Source organism: Grampus griseus (genome assembly GCF_964374135.1).
Source record: "Grampus griseus genome assembly, chromosome: 11".
Taxonomy (NCBI): Eukaryota; Metazoa; Chordata; class Mammalia; order Artiodactyla; family Delphinidae; genus Grampus; species Grampus griseus.
Window position 1 is genome coordinate 86,108,008 of NC_139005.1, and position 25,615 is coordinate 86,133,622.

At 41.4% G+C, this 25,615-nt stretch overlaps 1 protein-coding gene across 2 annotated transcripts in view; it reads left to right on the forward strand.

The window, feature by feature from the left end:
• The window catches only part of LOC309830076 (overexpressed in colon carcinoma 1 protein), a 51,937-nt gene that overhangs the window by 4,690 nt on the left and 21,632 nt on the right, over window positions 1–25,615 (forward strand). For both annotated transcript variants that reach the window (XM_082666388.1, XM_082666387.1), the window contains exon 2: window positions 9,976–10,000. In XM_082666388.1, coding sequence (XP_082522514.1) covers window positions 9,976–10,000 — 25 coding nt within the window. The remainder of the gene's footprint in view (window positions 1–9,975; window positions 10,001–25,615) is intronic.

Consider the following 25,615-nt stretch of genomic DNA (forward strand, 5'->3'; position numbering starts at 1 on the left):
TGAGAAGGTGTGGAGGAGGAATTTACCAGTTCTTTATCCTATTTTATCAGTGTACCCAGGGAGTTACTCTAATTCTTTTGAGTCCAATTACTTAGGTTAGTTATCTCCTTATCCTCAATTAGATAGGTAATTGCATTCTCTTCTTTTGCTGTAGCTGTATGGTCCGGCCTTAATCTACATCTGTAAATGGTTTGGTAGTATTAAAATTCTTCCACCATGCTCAGTATTAGTCCAGGTCATGTGTGGGGGGGGAATAATATAAAATTTTGCTGATATCATCAAAGAAGTCATTAATATCTTGTGCTACTTCCCCCCAGCTCACTTAGGTCCCAGCCCCACCATCCTTCTTTCTGTTCTTTATGCTGAACTCACTCTTGTTTTCTATCTGTTTGAAACACTCTTTGCTGGAGAGCTGATATTTTGTTAATTTATTTACTGTCTTTTTTGTTCCCCTTCCCCAAAGGTAGGCCTCATGAGAGCCTCGCACATCTTGTTCACAGCTGGACCCTCAGCCTCTAGACCAATATCCAAACTTTCAATGGAATTTTTAGGGTCTTAAAATTTTTTCTTTTGTTGAATAAATAACTATATTGGGGAAACAAAGAAGTTGTAAAATTGAGTCCTAAATTTTCATCATGTGCCCTATGACTGATGTAACACTGGAGGGAATGAAATAAAACCTTAAGCAATCAGGGAAGCCTGCTTGGAGGAGGTGGGACTCGATTTGACTTTGAAGAATAGGTAGGATTTGAATAAGCAGAAAACAGAAGGGAGGGCATTTTTAGAGCCGTATGAAAACATAGGGACAGAAATGGGTTCGGTGCATTTCAGGGCAGTGAGAAGTCAGGCCTGACTGGGTTAGTAGTTCATGTTGGTTGCAGGGTGTTGGAAGTAAGAACAGTTAGGATGGGGGTGAGGAGGACAGAGAGGCAGGAAGGCCTCAGAATTGAGAGGAGGCACCGGAGCCAAAAAATCCTAGTTTGAATCCTGCTTTCATCATTTATCAGCTGCATGACCTTGGGCCACTTGCTTAAACTGTCTGTACCTTAGTTTCCTCAGCTGTAAAATGGGAGAGTAGTTATAGAACCTACTCAAGATTAAATGAGTTAATATATGTAAAGTGCTTAGAGCAGTGCCTCATGTAAGTACTCAGTATGCTATTTATTATTAATATAGGGAAAGACATTCATGACTGGTATAGAAGGAAAGAGCGAGCATGTAGAGTGACATAATTTAACGCTGTTGTCAGGAGTGAGTGAAGTGAGAGGGCCGTCGGTGAGTGATGGAGGCATTGATGTCAGGGACCCCTGGAAGCCAGCTAGGCTGAGGATGGGCTCCATGTGAGGGAGGAAGGGGAAGGGAGAAGGAAAAATGAACCCAAACTGTTAAAGCCTGGGCGACTGGGAGATGTTACTTCCTCTAAAGGAAGGTAAGAGGATGCAGGCGACCCATATACTCTTGGGTGTACCGCGTTTGACGTGATGTGAATGATGAGGGGTGTGGAAACGCCTGTGCTCAGACAGTTACCACTGATGCAGCAGAATCAGGAGGTTCACTTGTTCCAACTCCCCAGAATCGATGTTGCAACCATGTGAATGGTTCACGAAGGTGACCCAAGTGAATTACCCAAGTTCTGCCATGAGCCACTTACAGCTCAATCTAGACATGGCTTAAATTATAGCAGCTAACTGTCAATGTGTTACTTTATGTCTGTACTTATATGACTACCTTTATTTATTAATTTTTACCTGCTGAAAGCATAGCTACCCAGCAAGGACAACCTGTAAGCAAAGAGATTTTCTGTAAGAGCTTCCACGTTCATTAACATAATTGTATTTGCAGTAACATGGATGGACCTAGAGAGTATTATGCTAAGTAAAATAAGTCAGACAGAAAATGACAAATACTCTATGTTATCACTTACATGTTGAATCTAAAAAATGAAACAAATGAATAACTATAACAAAACAGAGACAGATTCACAGATACAGAAAACAAACTAGTGGCTGCCAGGGGTTGGGGGTGGAGTTACGGGTGAAATAGATGAAGGGGATTAAGAGGTACAAACTACCAATTATAAAATAAGTAAGTCACAGGGATGTAAGGTACAGCACAAGGAATATAGTCAATAATATTTTAATAAGTTTGGTGCATAATCTATAAAAATATTGAATCTATGTTCTACACCTGAAATATAATATTGTAAAGCAACTATACTTTAAAAAAATTATATTTCTAGGACACGTTGACCTGAATTTTTTTCTGCATTACTGAAGAAATGACTAATGAATCTGTATCTCTTATTGGCTTATTAAAAAATAAACACTGCTTTAGATGAACTAAAGAGCTGTTGTTCTCCTTCTTTGGGCCAAATTGAGACTATGACATAGTTTTAGAACTATTATGGGTCAGAGGAGACGTAGCAAGCTGTCAGAATTAGAGGGAACTCTGTTTATTTTTCTGTAGTTATGTTTATACAGTTCTCGGACATTTTTCTTTTATAAAACAAATAAAGAGTAAAATGTTTCTGCATATTTTTATTATTTCCCATGAGAGCCATAATCATTTATATTTCTGGTGATTTATGCTGAAAGAAGAGTGATTTGTAAATCTTTAGTACCTTTTAGAAATTCTTCATATACATAGTTTTATTTTTTGGTGTGTGTGTTTAAATTATCACTACTCAGTCTGAACAAAGAGACATGATTTAATATGTAATTTAGCAATTCATTTACTTGTGAATATTTCCAGTATGTTACATGAAAGCTATAAAGTGCATAGAGAACAGTGATGAAAAAGGCATTAATAGACTATATTCTCTAATAGACAGATGTATGTGACCTTTTAAAAAGAGAGAAATATTTTCTTTGTATTAGAATTTGGCACATGTAAGGAAACTCATAACAATAAACGTATGACTCTGAACAATATTGAAAACATACTGGGCAGTACAGCTCAATCTTTTTAACTTATAAGACTGATTAGATTACAAAGGAACATCTGTCTATAGGAACCAAGATGTTATAAATATCTACTTAATATCACTGAACTGATGTAGTATCTTGCAGCTGGCTTTCTCAGGCACAAGGAATAAAATTTTTTCTGTGTTTGTAGAATGTATGATATGTCATATTAAACTTAATTCTCCCCCAAGATTAATTTTGCTATGTATTTCTTTTCAAAAGGGAATTTCTGTTTTTGGAGAGGTGGAGGAGGCCAGGAATGAGAAGGTGTAGTGGGTTGAATGGTGACCTCTAAAAAGATATGTTCACATCCTAATCCCTGGAATGTGTGAATGCTATCTTGTTTCGAAAAAGGGTCTTTGCAGGTATAATTAAATGAAGAATTTTGAGATGAGGACATCACCCTAGGTTGTCTGGGTAGGCCCTAAATCCAGTGATAAGTTTCCTTATAAGAGACAGACGAGGAGAAGACAGAGATACAGAGAGAAGGTGGTGTGAGGACAGGTGTAGAACAGAAAACGCACTATGTGGCCACAAGCCAAAGAATGCCAAGGAGGGCCTCCTGCCACCAGATGCTAAGAGGCCTAGAATGGATTCTTCCCCGGAGCCTCTGTAGGTAGTTGGGGACTCCTGACACCTTGATTTTGTACTTCTGGCCTCCAGAATTCTGAGAGCACGTATTTCTGTTGATTTAAGCCACCCAACTAGGGGTGATTCATTACAGCAGCCCTGTGGAACTAATACACAAGGCTTTTTCTGCACTTGTTCTGGGAATGGGATAAAATAAGAAAATATAGTTTACAAACTATACCTGGAGCATAAATAATTATTTGCTGAAGCAAATACAGTGCAATTTAATCTTGGTGTGATTCATAAAGCATTTCAAGGTTGTTCAGGGGGTACCCGATTTTTATGGGGGTACCTGATTTTTATAAAACATGAAGAATATCTGAGAGGTTTATTCCCTCCAGATGCTATCCACTTCTCCAGTTCTCGTACACCAACTGGGCTGTCCTACCATCCAGTTCAATTCTGATGCTCCTACCCAGAGTTAGTGTCTGTCACCACAGGTTTGAGGGCTCAGTCCCCTGAGATGGTCTCACCTCAGATGCCAGTAGCAAGGATCAGGTCCCCAGCTTACTTGCATTGCCGTCTGACTTGGCAGCAAATTTGGGGGTTCTCACAGCCCCCCTCCTCAGATTTGACCATTTGCTAGAATGCCTCACAGAGTTCAGGAAGGCACTTTTCTTACTGGTTTAAACATACCAGTTTCTTATAAAGGACACAAATGAACAGCCAGATGAAGAGGTACAGGGGACATGTTAAGGGTCTCAGGGGCAGGGGGTCTCTGTCTCCATGGAGTTGGGGGCTGGCCCCTCCTGGCACATGGATGTGTTCAACTCAGAACCCTGTCCTTATAGGGTTTTTTTGTTTGTTTGTTTTTGCGGTACGCGGGCCTCTCACTGTTGTGGCCTCTCCCGTTGCGGAGCACAGGCTCCGGACGCGCAGGCTCAGCGGCCATGGCTCACGGGCCCAGCCGCTCCGCGGCATGTGGGATCTTCCCGGACCGGGGCACGAACCCGCGTCCCCTGCATCGGCAGGCGGACTCTCAACCACTGCGCCACCAGGGAAGCCCCTTATAGGGTTTTTTATGGAGGTTTCACTACATAGGCATGACTGTTCAGATCATTGGCCATTGCTGATTAACTTAATCTCCAGCCCCTCTCTTTTCCCAGGAGGACAGGGAATGGGGCTGAAAGTTCCAAGCTTCTAATCAAGCCTTGCCTTTTCTGGTGACCAGCTCCCGTCCTGAAGCTGTATAGGGGCTACCAAGAGTCTCCTCATTGGAATGAAAGAGGTTCCGATCACCCCTATCTCTCAGGAAATTCCAAGGGTTCTAGAAGCTCTGTGCCAGGAATGGGGAACAAAGATCAAATATCTTTCTATGACTCCTCAATATCAGATTAAGTTTTTTAAATGTTTAAAATAAATTGAATTTGCTATGCATTTTTAAGTGACTGAGGCTTTTGACTTGGAGAATCATAAATACAATTTTAAAATCTTTTGATGAAAGTATTGATAAAAGGTATAGACTTCCCTGGCGGTCCAGTGGTTAAGACTCCACGCTCCCACTGCGGGGAGCACAGGTTCGATCCCTGGTCGGCGAATCCAACGTGCCATGCAGAGCGGCCAAAAAAAAAAACCCAACGGTGTACATAATAACGGTGAAGTGATATTGTGAACAAGCAATAATCTTTAAGTGTTAAAGAAACAGTTACATTCAGAAGGAAATATTCTTCTTTACATACCCTAACCATTTACAATATTTGTCACTGGAACTCTATATGATACTTTTCTGAGAGCAGACCTTCCCGCCTTCTACTTTTTAGGAAGATATTTAAAATTATAATTATCAGTACTACAATTTAGGAAAATAGTCATTAAATCTTTTGACTGACAAAAATTCTAATGGTCTATATATTTTGTGGTGCTTTTATCACACAAGAAACATTTTTACCTTGCCTCCCTTATATTAAGGTACCACGGCTATGTTCAAATAGTAAAGAGTCATTTTGGCAGGAAATGAAGTGGTACTAACAGGAACAAATGTTCTATCCCAGACGGCTTGAAAGAAGTAGCTACACCACTATAAATATTTGTTCAATAAATGATGAATCACATGAACCATAAACATAACTTAAAGCAAATGGGATTTTGGCACTATCTGAATAGTTGTAGTCAAAGGATCTTTTGCATGAATTATCTAGAGAAGAACTCTCCGTCTGGTTAATTATAATCAATACATAGGTGAAGTGTGATTAAAATGTTGCACTGAGGGTAATCAGAATTTTTCTTCTATTTCTAATAATTTTATGATTTTATACTTTTGCAGAACAAAGAGATATTTCACATTTTATATGCCTAGATATTCTGATAGTTTTGCTGAGGGTTTCAACAATTACAGTCGTCTTTTTTTTTCCTTTTTCTCTGTGAAGCTGTGTGTTGGGAGTCGTGTTCTACCTGCCCTGGTTATAACCTTATCATTAACCCCCTGCTACCTTGCTCCTAAGAAGAGGCACATCTTCTTCCCTTTTATAAAGATGGAGTGTACATATGTATCATATGTATCATATGTATATACTGGATTTAGTGTTTTTGACTTCTTGGCCTCCTTCACTTTGCAGTTATTAAATAGACGTTGCCCTTTAAATGAGGGACATTTGAGAACAGAAGAAATGGCCTGCTGACTTCCTTCTGGAAGGTAGTACGTGGCATCTGCCTTGAGCCTGCTGGGATGTTAGATGGTGAACCCAGCAGGGAAGCGGCCATAAGGGTGCCTGGAGCCTGGTGCAGTCAAGGTGAAGTGGATGCAGGGTTGCTGGTGGCTGATTAAAATAGGCACTGAGGAGGCAACGTGTGGCTGTTTTGAAGTGAATTTCACAGCCATTTATTGTACTTTGTCTTCTCAGCTGTCTTTGTCGGCCCAGTATTAGAAACTGAAGCTGGGTGAACTAGTGACTGTCAAACAAATACTGGAGCAGGAATTTTACTTGGGTCTTCTGCCTTCCAGTTCCACGCTGTTCTTTCCCTACCACCCTGCTGCCATTCCCTGAGACACAGTGGGGCAGCTTCTGTCTGCTGTGCCCTCCCTGTGGATTGTGCCTGATGGCCCTTCATCTCTAAAGGCCCAGCACTCATGACCTATCATGATCGCTTTCTTCTCTCTGTAAGACATCACAGAATCAGTTCCCAACACCTCCAGCTCTCCCTTCCCCTGAGTGCAGCAACCCCCCAATCATTCCCTGTCCTTTTCCATGAAAATGAAAATAAGAAAATGAGGATATTTATTTTCTTTTTAGACTTTCTTCCAGATTCTTATGCTTGTTTTGACTCTGAAATAAAACGTTAATTTTTATGGGTTTTTGGTGGCACTAATCCTTTATTTTTACCTATCAAAACACTCCACTGTTCTTATGTTAAGGTTTAAAAAATTTTACGTTTTTCTTTTTTGGTTTTATGATCTCAGATTCCAAAGCAGTTTTTATTTATATAATTTTAATGAGAATTGTGGGAACAGAAATGTTACTCTTCCCTGAGTAATGACTCAAGTTTGTTACAAAGTTCAGGTTTGGTCAAAGCCTTAAAAGAATTTATTTGAGACATAGTCTTGATTACCTTTATGCTCTGCTTTGAATTTGCAAAATTATAGATCCTAGATTAATATCACTGGGGTACAGTTTTTACAATTTTGGCAATAACTTTTTTGCAGACTTAGTTGTTTATTTTGTAGCACATTTTCCTTTATTTTCACACCTCTGTGACTTGTGCAGAAGTTAATTTAATTCCCATTTCATAGATATGGAAATTGAGATATTAAGGAAAATGTGACTGCTAATAATAACAACTTAGTGAGCTATTTTTATGTGCCAGACTTTGTGCTGTTTACATCTTTTTATAATTTTTAAAATTTATTAAATTTTTTTTACTGAGGTGTCATTGACATATAACATTGTATTGGTTTCAGGTGTACAATGAAATGATTCCGTATTTGTATACACAGTGAGATCATCACCACAATAAGTCTAGTTACCATCTGTCACCATGCATAGTTAACTTTTAGGATTTACTATCTTGGCAACTTTAAAGTATGCTCTACGGTATTATTGACTGTAGTCACTGTGCTGTACGTGACATCCCCATGACTTATTTATTTTAGAACTGGAAGTTTATATCTCTTGACCCCTGTCACTTGTTTTGCCCATTCCCTAACCCACCTCCCCTCTGGCAACCACCATTCCTTTCTCTATATCTTTGACTTTTGTTTTGTTTTCATTTGTTTTGTTTTTTAGATTCCACATATAAGTGAAACCACATGGTATGTGTCTTTCTCTGACTTATTTTGCTTAGCATAATTCTCTCAAGGTCCGTCCATGTTTTTGCAAATGGCAAGATTTCCTTCTTTTTTTTATTGCTGGGTAGAATTCTATTATTCTAGCCTCTTATATATATAGGTATATCTATATATATCTCACATCTCCTTAATCCATTTATCCAGCAATGGACACTTGTTTTCAATCTTGGCTATTGTGGGTAATGCTGCAATGAACATAGGGGTGTATATATCTTTTTGAATTAGTGTTTTTGTTTTCTTTGGATAAATACCCAGAAGTAGAATTGCTGGATTGTATGGTAGTTCTGTTTTTAATTTTTTGAGGAACTTCCATACTGTTTTCCGTAGTGGCTGCACCAATTTACATTCCCACCAACAGTGTGCACTGGTGCCCCCTTTTTTCCAGATCACTTACCAATACTTGTTATTTGTTGTCTTTTTGATAGTATCCATTCTAACAGGTGTGAGGTGATATCTTGTAGTTTTGATTTGCATTTCTCTGATGATTAGTGATATTGAGCATCATTTCATGTGCCTGTTGACCATCTGTATATCTTCTTTGGAAAAATGTCTATTCAGATGTTTGTTCATTTTAAAATCAGGTTGGTTTCTCTCTCTCTCTCTTTTTTGCTGTTGAGTTTCATGAGTTCTTTATATATTTAGAATATTAACCCCAATCAGATATGTGATTTAGAAATATTTTTTCCCATTCAGTAGGTTGTCTTTTCATTTTGTTGATGGTTTCCTTTGCTGTGTAGAAGTTTTAAAATTTGATGTAGTCCCACTTGTTTACTTTTGCTTCTGTTGCCTTTGCTTTTGGAATCAGATCCAAGCATTAATTTCCAAGACTGGTGTCAAGTAGCTTACCACCTGTGTTTTCCTCCAGGAGTTTTTATGGTATCAGGTCTTACATTTAAGCCTTTAATCCATTTTGTGTTAATTTTTGCATATGATGTAAGATAATAGTTTAGTTTCATTCTTTTGCATATGACTGTCCAGTTTTCCCGACACCATTTATTGAAGAGACTGTCCTTTCCCTATTGTATATTCTTGCCTCATTTGTCATAAATTAATTGACCATGTATGCATGGGTTTATTTTTGGTTTCTCTAGTCTGTTCCATTGATCTGTGTGCCTGCTTTTTGCCAGTACCATACTGTTTTGATTACTATAGGTTTGTCATATAGTTAGAAATCAGGGAGCATGATGCCTCCAGATTTGTTCTTTCTCAAGATTGCTTTGGCAATTCAGGGTCTCTTGTGGTTCCATAAAAATTTTAGGATTATTTGTTCTATTTCTTTGAAAAATGTCATTAGTATTTTGATAAGGATATACATCTTTTAAAGAACTTCACAATAACCTTTGAGAAAGGTATTCTTATTTTCCTCATTTGTCACAAGAGGGAAGTGAGTTTTTAAGAGATTAAAGTATACTTAATGCCATGTGGCTTGTAAAGTTGGAACCAAGTTCTGTATTGTTCAGGTAAGGATATTAGGGGGAGGAAGTGCAGATGGAACTGTGCTGTGGGCAGAGAATCTGTGTTAAGTGATAGGACTGGGGTCCAAAAGAGATGGGTTGTTTTTGGCACGTGAGTGGGAAGCAGAAACAAGAGGGTTCAGTAGCAAATAGAAGCAGAGTTAGAAATGTATGTTACTCCTTTTGGAGCTGGGCTGGCATCCTTGAGTCTTGCTAATTTATTTAGGACATCACCTCCATTTTGTCTTGTGACTTTGCTTTACTTTATGATTAGTACATAGCGTGACTTATAACAGTTCCGTGTAGGTACTAGCTTAGAAAAGAAAATATTTCTCAAATCTGTCAGTTTCCTAATCTGCTCATCTGTAAAATGAGCAGATTAGTTTGGGCGGTCTGTAAAATCCCTTTCAGAAACAACACCTTATAATTTATAGGAATTGTTAAAAATGGGCAGAATAAATTCTAAACCGAAGATTTGGATTTTATGATTTTCCTGCTCTCCTTTTCTTTTTTTAAGATGATCTTTCAAAAAATCATATTCTCAACTCATCTCTTATAAAATATTATTTTAGTTGGGTATTGGGCTTAAGATTTTTGTAGCAATACTATCAAGATAATGGAAAGCTATCTTTTTCTTTTTTTCTAGGCCCTGCAGGAGCAGCTAAAGATGTGTAAGTACTTAATATTATGATTTTCTAAACTCTTTCTGAGGAAGACACTGTTTTCATGGTTATGACCTTTAGATATGTAGGTTTGGCTGAAAAGACATGGAAGTACTTTCTGTACTGAGCACAAATTAAGATTATTGTTTGGTTTATAACTAAAGGGCTATTTGAAGAATGGGTTTATTTGTGACTTTTCATTTTAGCGTTTCAGTTGCCCTAGCATTTTAACTCAGAGCTTTAAGAAAGGGAAATGTTTAACTCTGTTTCTATACCAGCTTGTGTAGAGATTTCTTCTAATTGCAAGCAAGTGATTATGGAAGAATTAAGCACCTAGCTCCTATGACTATGCAACATCTTAGAGTTTAGCCCGTGAGGAGGGCCTGGAGCCAAGCATTTACCAAACGCACGCTGAATCGTTTTAAAGTCGATAATTAGACGTTTGAGTGAATGTATATGACCATTCAAGGTAATCAATATTAAGTTGAACTTCATACCACAAGACCCTTTCAGTGTTTCCATCATGCCCCTTCTTTGCATCTTCCTACCTCAAATCTAGGTATAGTAAGGACATTGCAGTAGTTCACTATTTAAGAGTGTTTGTGGCACAGGAAACTGTATTCAATATTCTGTAATAAACCATAATGGAAAAGAATATGAAGAAAATATATAACTGAATCACTTTGCTGTATACCACAAACTAACACAACATTGTAAATCAACTATACTTCAGTGAAAAAAATAAATAAAAATCAGCAGTTCTGGAAAAAAAAAAAGTGCCATTAGGGAGCTGGACATTGGGATTGGGGGAGGGAGAAGGTGGGGATGGAGAACCCCAAGAACGACAACAACAAAAAGAGTGTTTGCAGTCACTCCATGGATTGTGGAATCAACCTCTGCCCAAGCCACCCCAGCTGGTTTGGATGTCAAGACCGATGGTGCCACACACACACCAAGAGGGTAGGAAAAGGTGTATTGCTCACATAATGAGGCTTTCTGGGGAGAGCGGGGTGGCTCCCGAACTGGTCCATTCAGTCTGAGTGAAGGAAAGGGTGAGTAGCTTTGGTTTTTATTGGGAGTGGGGCTGGGGTGAAGGCTCCTGTGCATGGGCAGAGGAGCGCCTGGCTGTATCTTCCCCGCCAGCACACATGTACGAGTTCCCACCTTTCTTAAAGGCTTTCACAGCAGGGGCAAACGGAGTGGTGGGCCTTAAAAGCTTTCGTCAAAAGCAGAGTTGGACTTTTTTTTTAATTATAAAAAGGAATCTGGAGAAGATTAGAATAGGGTTGTAAAGTTTTTTGGGAATTAAATAAGCTTTTTATATGGGACTTTCGAGTCCCATATAAAAGGAGGCAGTATAGAATGCTTCAGTGTCCTGGTTGCAGTGGTTGAGTTTATTACCAAAACGTTTAGCAACAATGTGTTCAGCATCCTTACCTGTTCCTGTTATTGCAGTATCTGGGTCTCTCTTCAGTCTCTCCCTCCCTTTCTATATGTTGTTGCCAGATTAATCCCCTGCCCTTTTAGGCCCTCCACTCCCAACTTTTGATTAGTCTCCACTGCCCACGGGATTGAGCCCAGAATCCTTTGGGAATAGGAAGGCCCTTTAGGTTTCAGGCTTTAGGGGGAAGGAAACCCTGCAGTTAGAGAGTGAATGAGGCCAAGGACCCAGAGGTGAGCTGAAGTCCTGCTCTGAGACTACTCTCATGGTCTCAAACTGACCTCCTGTTTCCTGTCTTGGCTCCTTGTTTTTTTTTGCTGTTCCCTCTGCCTGGAATGGCATTTTCCCCAATTCTGTCTGTGAAAATTCTATCTGTTCTCCTGGGTTTATATCTTATCCTTTACGAGAGGAACTTCCTGGATCTCTCTACTGGATATGTCTTCCTCTTCTGAACTTTTACAGCAGCTTGGACCTGTCTTAAGATATGTCATATTGGGCTTATAGTGTTATTTATCTCCTTGTCTTTTCTCCCTTGGGAATTGAGAGAACTCCCCTCTAGTTAATAGTATCGTGCTGTGGACATAGTGTTCAATAAATGAATTCCATCATTTCTCTTTAAGGAGAGATTGATTTCATGACTTCCTCTTTCTTTCAGAAGCATGGAAATTTCTAAGGAGATTTAGTGATACCTTTGTGGACATTTTGTCAACATTAACTACTCCAGGACATGAGATGCCATTTAACTACTTTCTAAAATCCTGAATTCTCTAGAATTTAAACTTCCTGTGGCTTCGTGTACCTCATAGGTTCTATAACTAAAAAGACGTAATTTTACTCAATAAATGACCCTTTAAAAAATAAATATGGTAAATTTAATTGGAAAAAATTGAAGAATATTATAGTGTTATTTTTCCTCGCACAAAAGGTATATTCAAACCCTTTTAAAGAAAAAATCAGAAGCTGTAGGTTTATAAAGCTTGACCATAACATTGGGGGGTGCTATGAAATTAGGGGGCGCCATGAAAGGAGCTAAGAAATTAAGACAATTTAAACTTATATTATGAAGATTTAAGTTTTTTCTTTTTGTTTTAAATCTGAAGACACTGATTTCAAGGCAAAAGAAGTGGCCAAACTCACGTAATGGTTGCTAAGAGTACAGAACCTCAAATAGGGCAACCACCATAGTGTACAGACCACGTAAAAGCCTTTGGGGGGGGAATTACGATTGTTTTTTACAAGTCAGAAACGTTATGATTACTCCCTTAATATATAATAAAAATAGTTCTCTAGGGAAGGTTTGGGATTTTTATTATATCTCCACTTACCTGTTTATTTGCCTGCTTTCTATAGGCAAGAAGCCAGGATTTAATAACAAATAAAATGATATTTCTGCCCTAAAGTAGGTCAGTGGCTACTGGGGACCAAAATACAGTGTGATTTTAAGTGTTAATTATTAAAATAGTTAATTATTAAATAGTCAAATTTTAATGCTTGTCTGGGTCTTGAAGGGTGAGTAAGAGTTTGTGTAGGAAGGAGAAGGATGGCAACCCAGGGCAGGAGAAAGAGCACGAAAGGAGGCACATGGGTGCAGGAGAGCCCCAGCTCTTCTGGGAAGTCAACCAGTCTGCCCTGAGCCTGTGGTGTAGGCTCAGCAGAGGTGGAAGATGAGGCTGGTGGGCTGGAGCCGGCTTGTGGAGGGCCTTTGGTGCCAGGCCGGTCATTGTACTTGGTTTTTATATGCATTCAAGAGCCATTCAGAATTTTAAGGTGGGGAATTACATGACTGTGTTTGAGCTTTAGGGTGATGACTCCCAAGGCAGTGGGATATGTGAGATGGGGGAGGGGTGGAGGCACAGGGGATTAATGGCGCTGAGGCCACGAGAGGGTTAGACAGCAGACAGGACACTGGAAAGGAGCAGAGGTGGTGTGTTCAAGGCGCACTCGGAAATACAATTGATAAGACCCGTTGAATGACTGAACGGGGAAGTAAAGGAAAGGAAAATCTGAGGCGAAGATGACCCTGTGGTTTCAAACTTGAGCCAAGGGAAGGGATGGCTGATGATCCAAAGAGATCACATGGGCTAAAGGGAGAGGAGAAGCCAGTGCATGTAGAGTGACAGCCACACTGGTCACTTGGTTTCAGTTGGGTGATGTGAGTTCTCTGATGGAGTCAGGGTGAAAGCGAACTTAGGAGTGAGGAAGGGATGCCTGGTCTTTTGTTTTACAACAAAAAGGCAGTAAGGGATAGAAAGATGTTAGTAGCTTAAAGAGGAAGCATATTTTAAGAAATACATTTCTTTTTTTTTTTTTTGGCCATGCCGTGTGGCTTGTGGGATCTTAGTTCTCCAACCAGGGATTGAAACCCGTGCCCCCTGCAGTGGAAGCGCAGTCTTAACCACTGGACCACCAGGGAAGTCCCAGAAATATATTTGTTATAAAAGGAATACTAAGGAAGTTCAGAAAGTATGGAAAAGTATTTTTTTAAAAAAGAAAAAATCAGCTATTATTCTCCCACCAGAGACAATCATCATTAATATTTTACACTGTTTTCTTCCGTTTCTTTGTGATTATTTCTACCTAGTTATGTGTATGGATGATTTTGTATATTGAAGTCTGTTTTTCTTTTTCTGTTTATTTTTTACATGGAGGAGAGGTAGGTGTGCCCATAGGCAAAAGGGTAGGAGCAAGTTGAGTACGAAGAGCTGAGGGTAGTTTGGGGAGGTGTTATCTGTGTGGCTGAGGGAGTTATCAATGTACATAGATTCTACAACATGCAAGAAGGATTAAAAACATAGAAGGGTCCCCTTAGCAACTTGAGATAAGGAGGAAAGCATGGGTGAAGATATATAGAAATTTAATCATCATAAGACAGACCCACATGTATATCAAGGAGTGAGACTTTCGTTTTTTTTTTTTTTTTTTTGCGGTACGCAGGCCTCTCACTGTTGTGGCCTCTCCCACTGCGGAGCACAGGCTCCGGACGTGCAGGCTCAGCAGCCATGGCTCACGGGCCCAGCCACTCCGCGGCATGTGGGATCTTCCCGGACCGGGGCACGAACCCGTGTCCCCTGCATCGGCAGGCGGACTCTCAACCACTGCGCCACCAGGGAAGCCCGAGACTTTCTTTTTTCTCTCCCTTTCTTTTCAAAAATAAATCACAGTACACTAACATGCAGAACAAAACAGAAGTAAATTCAATGTGATGACACTTGGCTATTTTCACAAACCTGCGAATCAACCATGCTTTTATTTTTTATTTTTTTTAACATCTTTATTGGAGTATAATTGCTTTACCGTGGTGTGTTAGTTTCTGCTTTATAACAAAGTGAATCAGTTATACATATACATATGTTCCCATATCTCTTCCCTCTTGCGTCTCCCTCCCTCCCACCCTCCCTTTCCCACTCCTCCAGGTGGTCACAAAGCACCAAGCTGATCTCCCTGTGCTATGGGGCTGCTTCCCACTAGCTATCTGTTTTACATTTGGTAGTGTATATATGTCCATGCCACTCTCTCACTTTGTCACAGCTTACCCTTCCCCCTCCCCATATCCTCAAGTCCATTCTCTAGTAGGTCTGTGTCTTTATTCCCGTCTTACCCCAGCCATGCTTTTATTTTATTTCTGCGAATTATCTTAGCTATTTGGCACAAATAGGTCGTGTTGGGATATTTTTGGTTGGAAATGGCAGAAGCCCAGCTTAAACTGGCCTAAACAAACAAACATAAAGGAATTTATTGGCATGTGTAACGGAAAACTTCCAAGGGTTAGGCCTTAGTCACAGCTGGATCCAGGTGATTGAATGACAGGAAGAAACTCTCATCTCTACTTTCCTGTTTTTGGCTCCATGCTAAGGCAGCTTTCCCCCAGTGGTGATGGAGATGGCCACTTTCTATCTCATCAGCTTAATAATTCCTGTAGAAAAAGAGCTTCTCTTTCTCCGTAGTTTGATCAAAAGTCCTAGGGCTAGGCTTTCCCTGGCTAGGACGTGGGGTCAGGTGCCTCTCCCTGAACCAGTCAGTGGGCCAGGGGAACGTGGGCTCTCATTGGCCAGGCCTGGGTCACGTGCCCGCTGCTGCAGCCAATTGGTGTCATTAACCTCACCTAACCATATGGCTAAACAGTGGGAGAGTGGTGATGCTGTTACCAGAATGGGAGAGAATTATAACTGGGCAGGCAGAAGAGAAGCAGCTTCTCCATGTAGGTCACCTTCCATGTTATTTCAGAAAAAATCTCTTGATTTTTAAGAATACATATATTCTATATATATGAATTTTCCAAATATATGTTGAATAACAAGTTGACTCAAATTTAATGTCTGCTGTTGAACATAAAAGCTCATGGCCACTCAATTTAAACAAGGTTATTCAAATACTTCTTTCACTTAAAACTTGTAAAGTGATATTTCATTAAGACTTTTTTCTGGGTAAAGTAATTTTATTGTTATGGAAGGTGACAGCTATAGAGAAAAATATCTTGGAATGAGTTATCATAAAACACGCCGAAGGGACTTCCCTGGCAGTCCAGTGGTTGAGACTTTGCCTTCCAAGGCAGGGGATGCGGGTTCAATCCCTGGTCGGGGAAGCTGAGATCCCGCATGCCCCGAGGCCAAAAAAACCCAAAATATAAAGCAGAAGCAATATGGTAACAAATTAAATACTTTAAAAATGGTCCACATCACAAAAAAAAATCTTTAAAACAACAACAACAACAAAAACATGCTGAAGCTCTTTTTTTTTTGCGGTACGCGGGCCTCTCACTGTTGTGGCCTCTCCCGTTGCGGAGCACAGGCTCCGGACGCGCAGGCTCAGCGGCCATGGCTCACGGGCCCAGCCGCTCCGCGGCATGTGGGATCTTCCCGGACCGGGGCAGGAACCCGCGTCCCCTGCATCGGCAGGCGGACTCTCAACCACTGCGCCACCAGGGAAGCCCAGCTCTGTCTTTTTTAAAACATGGAATTATGTATCTCTAATCTTGAGTTTCCTTGGAATTCTTTATAAATTTCTCGTGTCATATACACCGTGTCAGCTGAGCCCTCTCCTAATTACAAGCCTGAGGGTATCTGATAGCCTTGTTTCTCCTCTGTGACATGGCAGGCAAGGCTGTCTTCTGAAGTGAGGTAGCATTGAAAAATTCTACCCGTCTTCTGGGGTGGAAGTAGCATTGAAAAAGCATGCATTTTGGAAGCAGACAGACCTCTGTTTAAACTGCTCTCCATCCTTTACTAGCTGTGTGATATTGTGTCTTTAATCTTCTTATCCGTAAAATTGGGATAATAATAACTGTTCAGGGTAACCGTCTTCATCATTATCCTCATCATTCTCAATTTTAATAGCTCATCTTTATTGAGAATTGCATACCATAGAGTGATTTCCAGCACTTTAAGTACATTATCTCATTCAGTACCCCCAACAGGCTGATGAAGACAGTAGTGCTCTTTCATTTTACAAATGAGGAGATGGGACACAGAGAGGTTAAGTAACTGCTTAATGGTTATGATGGTTATTAGTACAGTATATTCAGCTCCTAAGATAATACTTGGTATTATGTGTTGCTATCCTGCTCCCCCATCCTGTCCCCCCACCCCCTGCCCGTAAATGGTAGCTAGAATTATTAGGTGGTTTAAGGGTTGTTGAAAAGATTTGGCAGTGCCTCTGTTATGAATCCCTGATGGCAGAAGACCCAGTGCATTGAGGGCCTTGCTGTGGTTAGAAATCTCACATTCCCATTAGTTGCTCATCAATACATGGTCAGATTTTCCTTGGTGGGACCCAGTGGAATAAAAGGCAGAGAAGCAATTGAGTGAGTTCATTCAGGGATAGAGAGGGGTTGGTGGTGACCGGCAAGTATGGTTGAAATGCTTGACTGCAAGGCACATGCTAGAGAGAGGGGGAGGGGAAGCCCTAAGGGGCTGATGAATGGGGAGAGCTGGGACTGGAGGCTTCTTGGGAATTGTGGGGAGGGGAGAAAGAAGGATTTTTTTTTTCCCTAAGGAGTGGGATTGTCTACTCTAAAATATCAGAGGTGAAATAATTGCAGGAACTAAGCTCCATGGAGCACTCCTGGGATTAAGTTCTTAGAGCAGCAGTAAAAGTTGCTGGGATAGAGGAAGTCAGCAAAATATGAAGCAAGAGGTCGTTTAGGTGGTTTTCATGGGATTTAAAATTGTCCACGGTAATGACGGTTAGGAAGAAAACCTTTGAGTCAGGGCCGAGATGTTTAGTGCATCCGGGGCTGTTATGGCAGGGCTGATGCCAGCGAGGAGAATTTTTGAGTGAAAATGAAATTGGCCCCATCTAAAGGAGTGCTTTGGGGAGGTTGGGAGCATTCTGGCTCTGTCTCCTGTTTGGAGACCCTGGGACGAGGGAAAACAAGCTGCTTATTCCCAAGGTTTTGAGAAAAGTGATACATCTGGGAAAAGCAAGGTTTCTTAAAGGGGAGAGAACACTCCTGCCTGCTTTGTAGCAAAGGATACTTCTACACCCAATGTTGAAATAATCCAGCACTGTGTGCTTCTTAGAAGGAGAACAGAAGAGGGGTAGGGAAATTACAATTTAATTCTTGATCCATTACCCCATACAAAGAGCAAATGTCACTCATGTTCTCCGGTAGTACATTCTGGAAGAAAGAAAGGGACCCATCCAAGGAGAGAGACTTAAAGCTAACTGTCCTAAGAAGTTTTGAAATTGTGAAGACATGAATGAGATTCCATATAGGCCCTAACAGTCAACGATAAAGTGTTAATTCTGTCCAGTATCATATGTAATTAAATGCTTGGTAGAATCGATTGGAACCTCCGTGAAAAGGAGGGGTCATCATAAAACCATATTATAGAGAAAATTAAATGATTCCACTTTATCTGGAGGATGGTAGTGTCAAATGGAAGTAAACATTGTCAATTCATAAGCTTATTCCAAAAGATGATCATGAATGCTAACTAAAAATAGATCATTGGAGCTACACGCATGATCTCCTGAGGCTTCCGTGTTGAAATTGTACCGTTTACAAATCAAAATAAGTTTGGCCTCTGTAGTGACACTGCAAATATGGAAAAAGAAAAGGCTGCAGCCTGTTTTTCTGCTTTTTAGATCATCGCTAATAAGAATAGCTCTGTATTTAGAACATTTTTGTTGATGAATAAGTGAAAAATAAATCCTTTCTTTGCCACAGAACTATGTCGTTCTGGAAGTCTAGGGCAGTGAGAACGTTCTGAATTTTAAGGCACCTGTAGCCACCGTGCGTGAGGAGCTATTAATTGGAGTGGCTAGCGGCTGCCTGATGTTTATCATCTGTGTTTGTTCTAGAGAATGCACATGATGTGTCCATGCCGTGGTTCCATTATTTTACCTTTGAAACCCTTTTTATAGGTCACTTGGGACAGCTATTTTATACAACCCAGAAACTAAGCAAATATTGTGACGAAAATATTCTGATTACCATGTGCTACTGAAGAAGAAAAAAAGTAGTGGTTTATATTTACTGTAGTAACTCTGAATAAGGTCTCGCTTCATTGAAGTGATCGTTATTGATAGGATGGTATAAATGGATTGAAAGGTTTATGTGTTTTGTGTGGAGAGTTAGCTTTAAATAGGTATATGCACGAAATACATTAATGAAGAAAGGACAGGCAGAGGAAAGCCAGCCAGCCCCAAAGAGCAACCACAGACATGGAGCTGGTTTGGAAGTGTCTCACCTTCTGGAACCTTGACTTAAAAGAAGTCAGAGCTTTATGGTTAGAGAGAAATTCAGTGCTTTATGGTTAGAGAGAAATTCAGTGTCTCTGGTTCATTTAGGAGAAGGTCTGCAAAGCTAGTAGGAAGCAGATGGGTGTGCAGTGACCTAGAGAATCCGGATCAGTGTAGATACTCAATCTGAGAAGTGTGAGGAGAGTGCCACGCTGGCTTCAAAGGAAGTAGGCTAGAAGTATTTGGTGGAAACTCTGAGATATAAGAAAGCACTTTTGAAACCAACGGTTGCTTTTTTTTTTTTTTTCTTTTTCTGACATCGCCCCAAATAGGGGCAACTTTGGTAAGATAGCGATCACTAAACACTATATTGCTCTGCAAAGGTGTGTCTTTTTTTTTAAACATCTTTATTGGAGTATAATAGCTTTACAATGGTGTGTTAGTTTCTGCTTTATAACAAGATGTGTCATTTTTAAACTATCAGCTGAGGATTTAGCTTTTCAGCAATCCCCAAAGTGGGGGGAAATGATGGACTGGTGGTCTACCCTCAATCACACTTGGCTCTGCAAACATTTTTATGAATGCAGTGGCCGAAAATCTGAGTCAGACACTGGGAGCATGTGATCTCACTCTAGGAGATTATCATGAGACTCAGTGGATGGCTTTAACTTGGACACATTGTTTCTCCTCCAACACCTGTCCTTTGATAAAAGAAGCTAAATCTTTGTTAACAAAGAGAGACCCGATGGTAATTAAATGCCCAGTGTATTTTTTAAACCTGGTCCCAAATTGTTAACATATGCTCCATGGTTCTTAGGAAATGTTCTTGTGGTTTAAAAGTTTTTTTCCAAAAGATGTGATGTGACCTCTTGATTAAACAATATCGCACTATTACATTTTCTTTCTAAATGTGACATCACTTTCCACAAATTTTCAGATGCTGTATATGCCCAGAAATAAGACACTGTCTTGAGACCAGAGAAAGCAATTTACCAAGAGGCTTTCGGTCATGCTCCCTCTGGAAAAAAACAAGTTTATTACATAAGTTTACTCTGTAGAGTAGTGGCTCATGGGGATTTAAAAATGGAGGAACTAGGCTTCCCTGGTGGCGCAGTGGTTGAGATTCCTTCTGCCGATGCAGGGGACACGGGTTCGTGTCCCACATGCCGGAAGATCCCACATGCCGCGGAGCGGCTGGGCCCGTGAGCCATGACCGCTGAGCCTACGCGTCCGGAGCCTGTGCTCCGCAATGGGAGAGGCCACAGCAGTGAGAGGCCCGCGTACCGCAAAAAAAAAAAAAAAAATGGAGGCATTACTTGCTAAACTTAATCGAGGTCTTTCAGTACCTCTTCGCTCCTTTACTCTTTGGACCCAAGAAGTAAGTCTTCCTTCTAAAATGTGTCCTGGGCACCACTGTGAAACGTACCCTGTTTATACCCGAACCCCAGCTCTTAGTTCCAGCCCCTCCCCTGGGGCCCGGCCTCCTCTTTCACGTGCCTCTCCCTTCGTTGACACTGAGGCACATGTGATGGATAATAGAGAACTTGAATTTGTAACTTTAGCCAACAGGTAGAATTAAACTATATTTAAATCTTAGCCTTTCCAGACCCTCAAAATTATTCAAATGGGTGGTTGCTTACACCACTGAATAAAAAAAGCCAGCCTACCCTCCTCTTTACACTCCACCCTGCCTTCCTCTTCACTTAGTTGGGGACGCCAGAAATCGAGGGGGGCCGTGACCTTCTCTTGCCATGATATTAAGGCATTAAGACTGTGTTAAGTGGCCGGGCTTTCTCTGTTAGCTGTTTTAGATTCAGTTACACATTGCAGGGGGTAGTCTGTGGCCATTTAGTCCCTGGTTAGATTAGAGACAGCTGTTGTAGCCTCGTCTATTTCCCATTTCCTCTCTCAAGAGCACTAGACTGGGCTAAATTAAAATGGAGGTGAAGCTAATGATGAAGAGCTGACTTTCTCTCCCCATCTTTGCCAGCCAGAAACTTCCTGTTTAGGGCCTTTGAGAATGGGGTAGACCAGCTGGGTAAGAGGCATGGAATTGGGTCCCCTCGCCTGGGTGATTGCCTTGTTAGGGGGTGCTTGTCCCCCTCAGGACCTACTGCAACCACCCCTTATTGCTACGGGACCCACAAATAGAATCAGATCTCAGGATGCTCCCACGGGACAAGCACAATGTCTGACCTGGGAAGAAAGAGCTTATACTGCAAAGTAATTGCAGGCTTGTGCATTTTCTTCTACCAGAATCCTCAGGAATATGTATGGAAATTGCTTCTAAGGGTGTGAGACCAAGGAGAAGCAGTGTATGCTGAGACTGAATTTATTGATATTGTTGTATTTAACAGAGATTCCAGATTTAATTTAGGTGCATGGCTAGGACTCTTAACAGTTTAGTCAACTTGGTTGATGAAACTAAACTGAAGGAGCTTATGCTCTCACCAGGGGAGGAGTATGTCAGAACTTCTCTGGTGTGATGGAGAGGAAGGAATCCAAAGGCTTGAAGAGATAGGAAAGCTGGTGTGAATTTCTCAAGTGTGAGCTTCTCCCCACTGCGGAGGAGACCCCCTTCCCTAGGAGACTGAGCAAATTGAGAGACACATAGTGAAGGGAGTATCCAAGATGGCTGTCCTCTATAACGTGGCTATGACAGTTGGGAGATGCTGCCCTTGAGATGGGTTCTTTGTTTCCTTGGGTGTGACAGGATCCCAGAGAAGCAGAGGCCAAGAACTGAACCACCTAAGACAAGGTGGGCACACTTGCCATAACAGACAGCGGGGATGAAGAGGCAGAATGTTTCATCCTGGAAGGAATTTTAATGAGAGCTAGTTGATCACAATCTCCCTAGGGATAGATGAGAAAGATGACCACCTAAGGGTTCATTTTCTCCCTCTGTATATTTTATAAGAGGAAGACTTCTGGTCTGTGAGCCAGAAAGCTAAGCTGAGTCATCACAATGGAAAGGCATAGCCTCTTAACCCAGTTTCCAAACCCAAGTCAGACTCAGAGTAATTAAGGCCACATTCCCTTGAGGGAATTTTAAACACGGCCACATGTATGTACGGTAGATATTTTTTCACATCTTCCCCAAAGGATTTGTGTTCATTTACTAGAGCAACTGTGTGCAGAACAAAAGGAAGTGCCTGGACCTTTTAGAGATTTCTAGTCACTGGCTCTGAGTTGCTGTTAACACCTGAGGACCCAAAATGCCATTATGGGCGATCAGTCCATGTGTGGGCTTATAGTCATCAGGTAAAAAATGGAATTTTGGCTAACCTAAAAATTGCAGTGAGTCCAGTAGTCTGCAGAACCCATACTCTGGTTATTTCTTCAGTTTGTGAGTTCATAATCAGAGTAGATGTATTTGGCAACTGGAAGAATCCCCACATTGGCTCTCTGACCTGTGAAGGAAGGGCTATCTTGGTAGGAAGGGTCAAGTAGAAGCCTATGGAATTTCCCTTCTATACCAGAATAATATACAAAAAGGAATACTGCATTCCTGGTGGAGTTGCAGAAATTGGTGCCGTCACCAAAGACTTGAAAAAATGAAGACGCTTCTCATGTCTCCTTTTAACTTGCCTCTTTGGCCCATGTGGAAGGCAGATTTATTTTAGAGAGTGACTTTGGATTCTTGTAAACTTGATGAAATGGTGATTCCAATTTCAGCTGCTGTTCAAGGTGTGGTATCTTTATTGAAAACACTCAACATAGCCCCTAGCTCCTGTTTTGCAACCTTTGACGAATACTTTACCTCTGAACTGGTTTGCGAGGATAACAGAAGCAGTTTGCTTTTACCTGGCAAGGCCAACAGTATACCATCACAGTGTTGCCGTTCATCCTCTATTCGGCAATATCTTGATGTTACTGATGTCCCACAGCACGTCATACTGGTCCAACACTGATGACATGGTAATTGGGCCTGATAAACAGGAAATAACAGGTACTTTAAATGCTTTAGTGAGACACGTTCAATGCAGGGCTGGGAGATAAACCCTACTCTTGCTACCAAGTAATGTGTCAGTTCGTGTCCAGTCAGGGTAAAGGAAGCCACATTAAATATTTTAGCAGAGAGAAATTACTATTAGGAATTGGTTGAACAGGTCATGGAGGATTGAGGATGTAAGAAGGGAAGGCTGAGGTCGTAGGGAGAGTTATAATAGGAAGTGGCTACTGTTCCTAGGGCAGGAGTGACAAAGGAAGGAAGTTGGGGTTATTGGAATCTAGGACCTGGAAGAGGAGCGGTTCTCTGGGGCTGGGACACTGACTTCTGGAGAGAGGGCACTGCCAGCCTGGTGTAATCGCAGCTGAATGTTGTAATCCAGCAGTAACCACAGTTGGAGGCCACATAGTAGCCACTGCCCACCCACTTGAGCTGTAGTGACCCGAAAAGGAGTGTTAACAGGGCCAGTCCTGGAAACTGGAGCCAGCTGCTGGGGTGCTGTAGGCTGGAGCAGCCCTTTCCCCTCTTTTTGCGTTTCATGTCTCTTGAGCATCCCATCTGGTAGAACCTAACAGGGAGCCGGGTGGCAAAGGAGGATGTTTCTCAGAGTCCTCGCCCCTGCGTTGCAGAACGTGGGGAGGGTGAGTCCAGCACAGTTTCCCTGGCCAGAGCAGATTTTGTGTTGCTAGGCCACGTAGTTGTTTCCAGTTGCCGACCCCTTGGTAATTTGTGCTGGCTTTCCTTCCCCTTATTGACGTCAGCCTCCATGGTGGTGAAATTGGGACCGGAGCGGGGGGAGCGGGGAGGGAAACTGGTGAAAGTTACCTTTCACTTTTTGTTTTTAGGTGATTTGATCGATGGTATCTGGTCCCTTGCCTCCTACAACCCCGTGTTTTGGTTCCCTTGGTAGAAGCCTTATTCTCAAGGTTTCTTCCCTATTTATGGTAGATTCAGGGGTGTTCTCGTCCCTGAATCCCTTCATTCGCACTTCCCATTTTCAGTGCCTCTGCCTGTGGGCACCTGGGCATTGACTCCTGCGCTGTGCTTCAGAACTATCAGAACTACTATTTAGAAGTGGATTGCTGCACCAGGAGATCTCTCCTGGTTGAGGTATGTCCACTTGCTTCTTGTCTAAAGGAGCAAGTGTACGGGTAGGCTGAGTTTGTGGAGATATTTGGACCAATTAACTCCGAGCAGTGTGGTCTGGCCTTTTCCAGCTCATCTAATGTGAATCGGCCTCTTTTTCACTTTGTCGTTTCCAGCATGGACTAATTCAATCTTCAGTCTCTGTTTTCTAAGGGAAGCCTCCAGGGTGAAGTCATCTCATTCTTTGTCTTTAGTACCAACAGAAAATAGGGCCATGATGTCCGTGATCGAGGGCCCTCCAGACTCTGTCAGCGACTGCTGTTCTCGCCAAGGCGGAGTCCGTGTGGCTTTCTGTCCTGCGCTTCCTCCCCACTTCCTTCCCTGCTTTAGGAACAAGTCTTGTGATCCGTCAGCAATCACAGCTGCAGGGTGCACAATAACCACTGCCCTTCCACTAAAGCTGTCGTGACCAGAAAAGAAGAATAATCAAGTCCCTCATGAAAAACACTGGCTCATCCAAGGGCTCCATGGTGGGGGGTGATCTGGCCCGAGCGCAGTTCCTAGCCCGACGCTCTGGATTGGCAGCGTCGGAGAAGGACCACAGGCTATGTTCATTACTTTAGAAACTGAACGGAAATCTGCGTGTGCCTACAACGAGGCTGCCCAAGCTCTACATTAGCAAAATATAAGATCTATTTGCCTTGGATTCGAATTACACAAACACCCTGTGGGAACCATCCCATGCACATCAGAGGCTCCCTTTGGCACTTGTGTGTCTAAGAAAATTATCAGCAAGTGAGATAGTAAGGCCAGTTGATAACAAAATCTTTCAAAATATGTTCTGTGAGGGGAAACAAGTTCAGTGATTTAAAGTGGTGCACAGGTGGGGCAGCCCAGGTGTTCGGACAGCCAGGCCATTACTCAAACCCTAAAACAGTTGGGTTTTAGGGCATTGAATAATTTATGAGAGATAATAGATTAAAAATAATTCACTATTTTTTTACATTAGGGGAAGTTAAATATATTTTAAAACACTGAATAAATCCTTAAGATGGATTAGGCAAAAGGGGAAAGATTTAAAATATACAGATATGTCATTGGATATGAAAAGAATATCTGTGAGAAAAAACGAGACATTGTATATGTCCAAATCTGCCAGTTTCAACTTCACAAACAATTTCATTATAATGTTGGCCATTCAGAACCAGAGTAAACAGTTCTGATAATCTTGAACGAGTTTGTCACCATCATTTTTCCTAGTATCTATACTAACGGGTCATAAATCCATTTTAATTAAAACTGGTAAACAGCACCTGAAAGTGTTATACCACTTCAATAAGCATAGCACCAGTTCTAATACAGTATGACTTTGACACCTTTAAATTAAAAAACGATCCAACTTTAGCAAGAGATAAATGAAGTTGATAATTAAAAGTGGGTTATGGGCTCGATTTGGACAAATTAG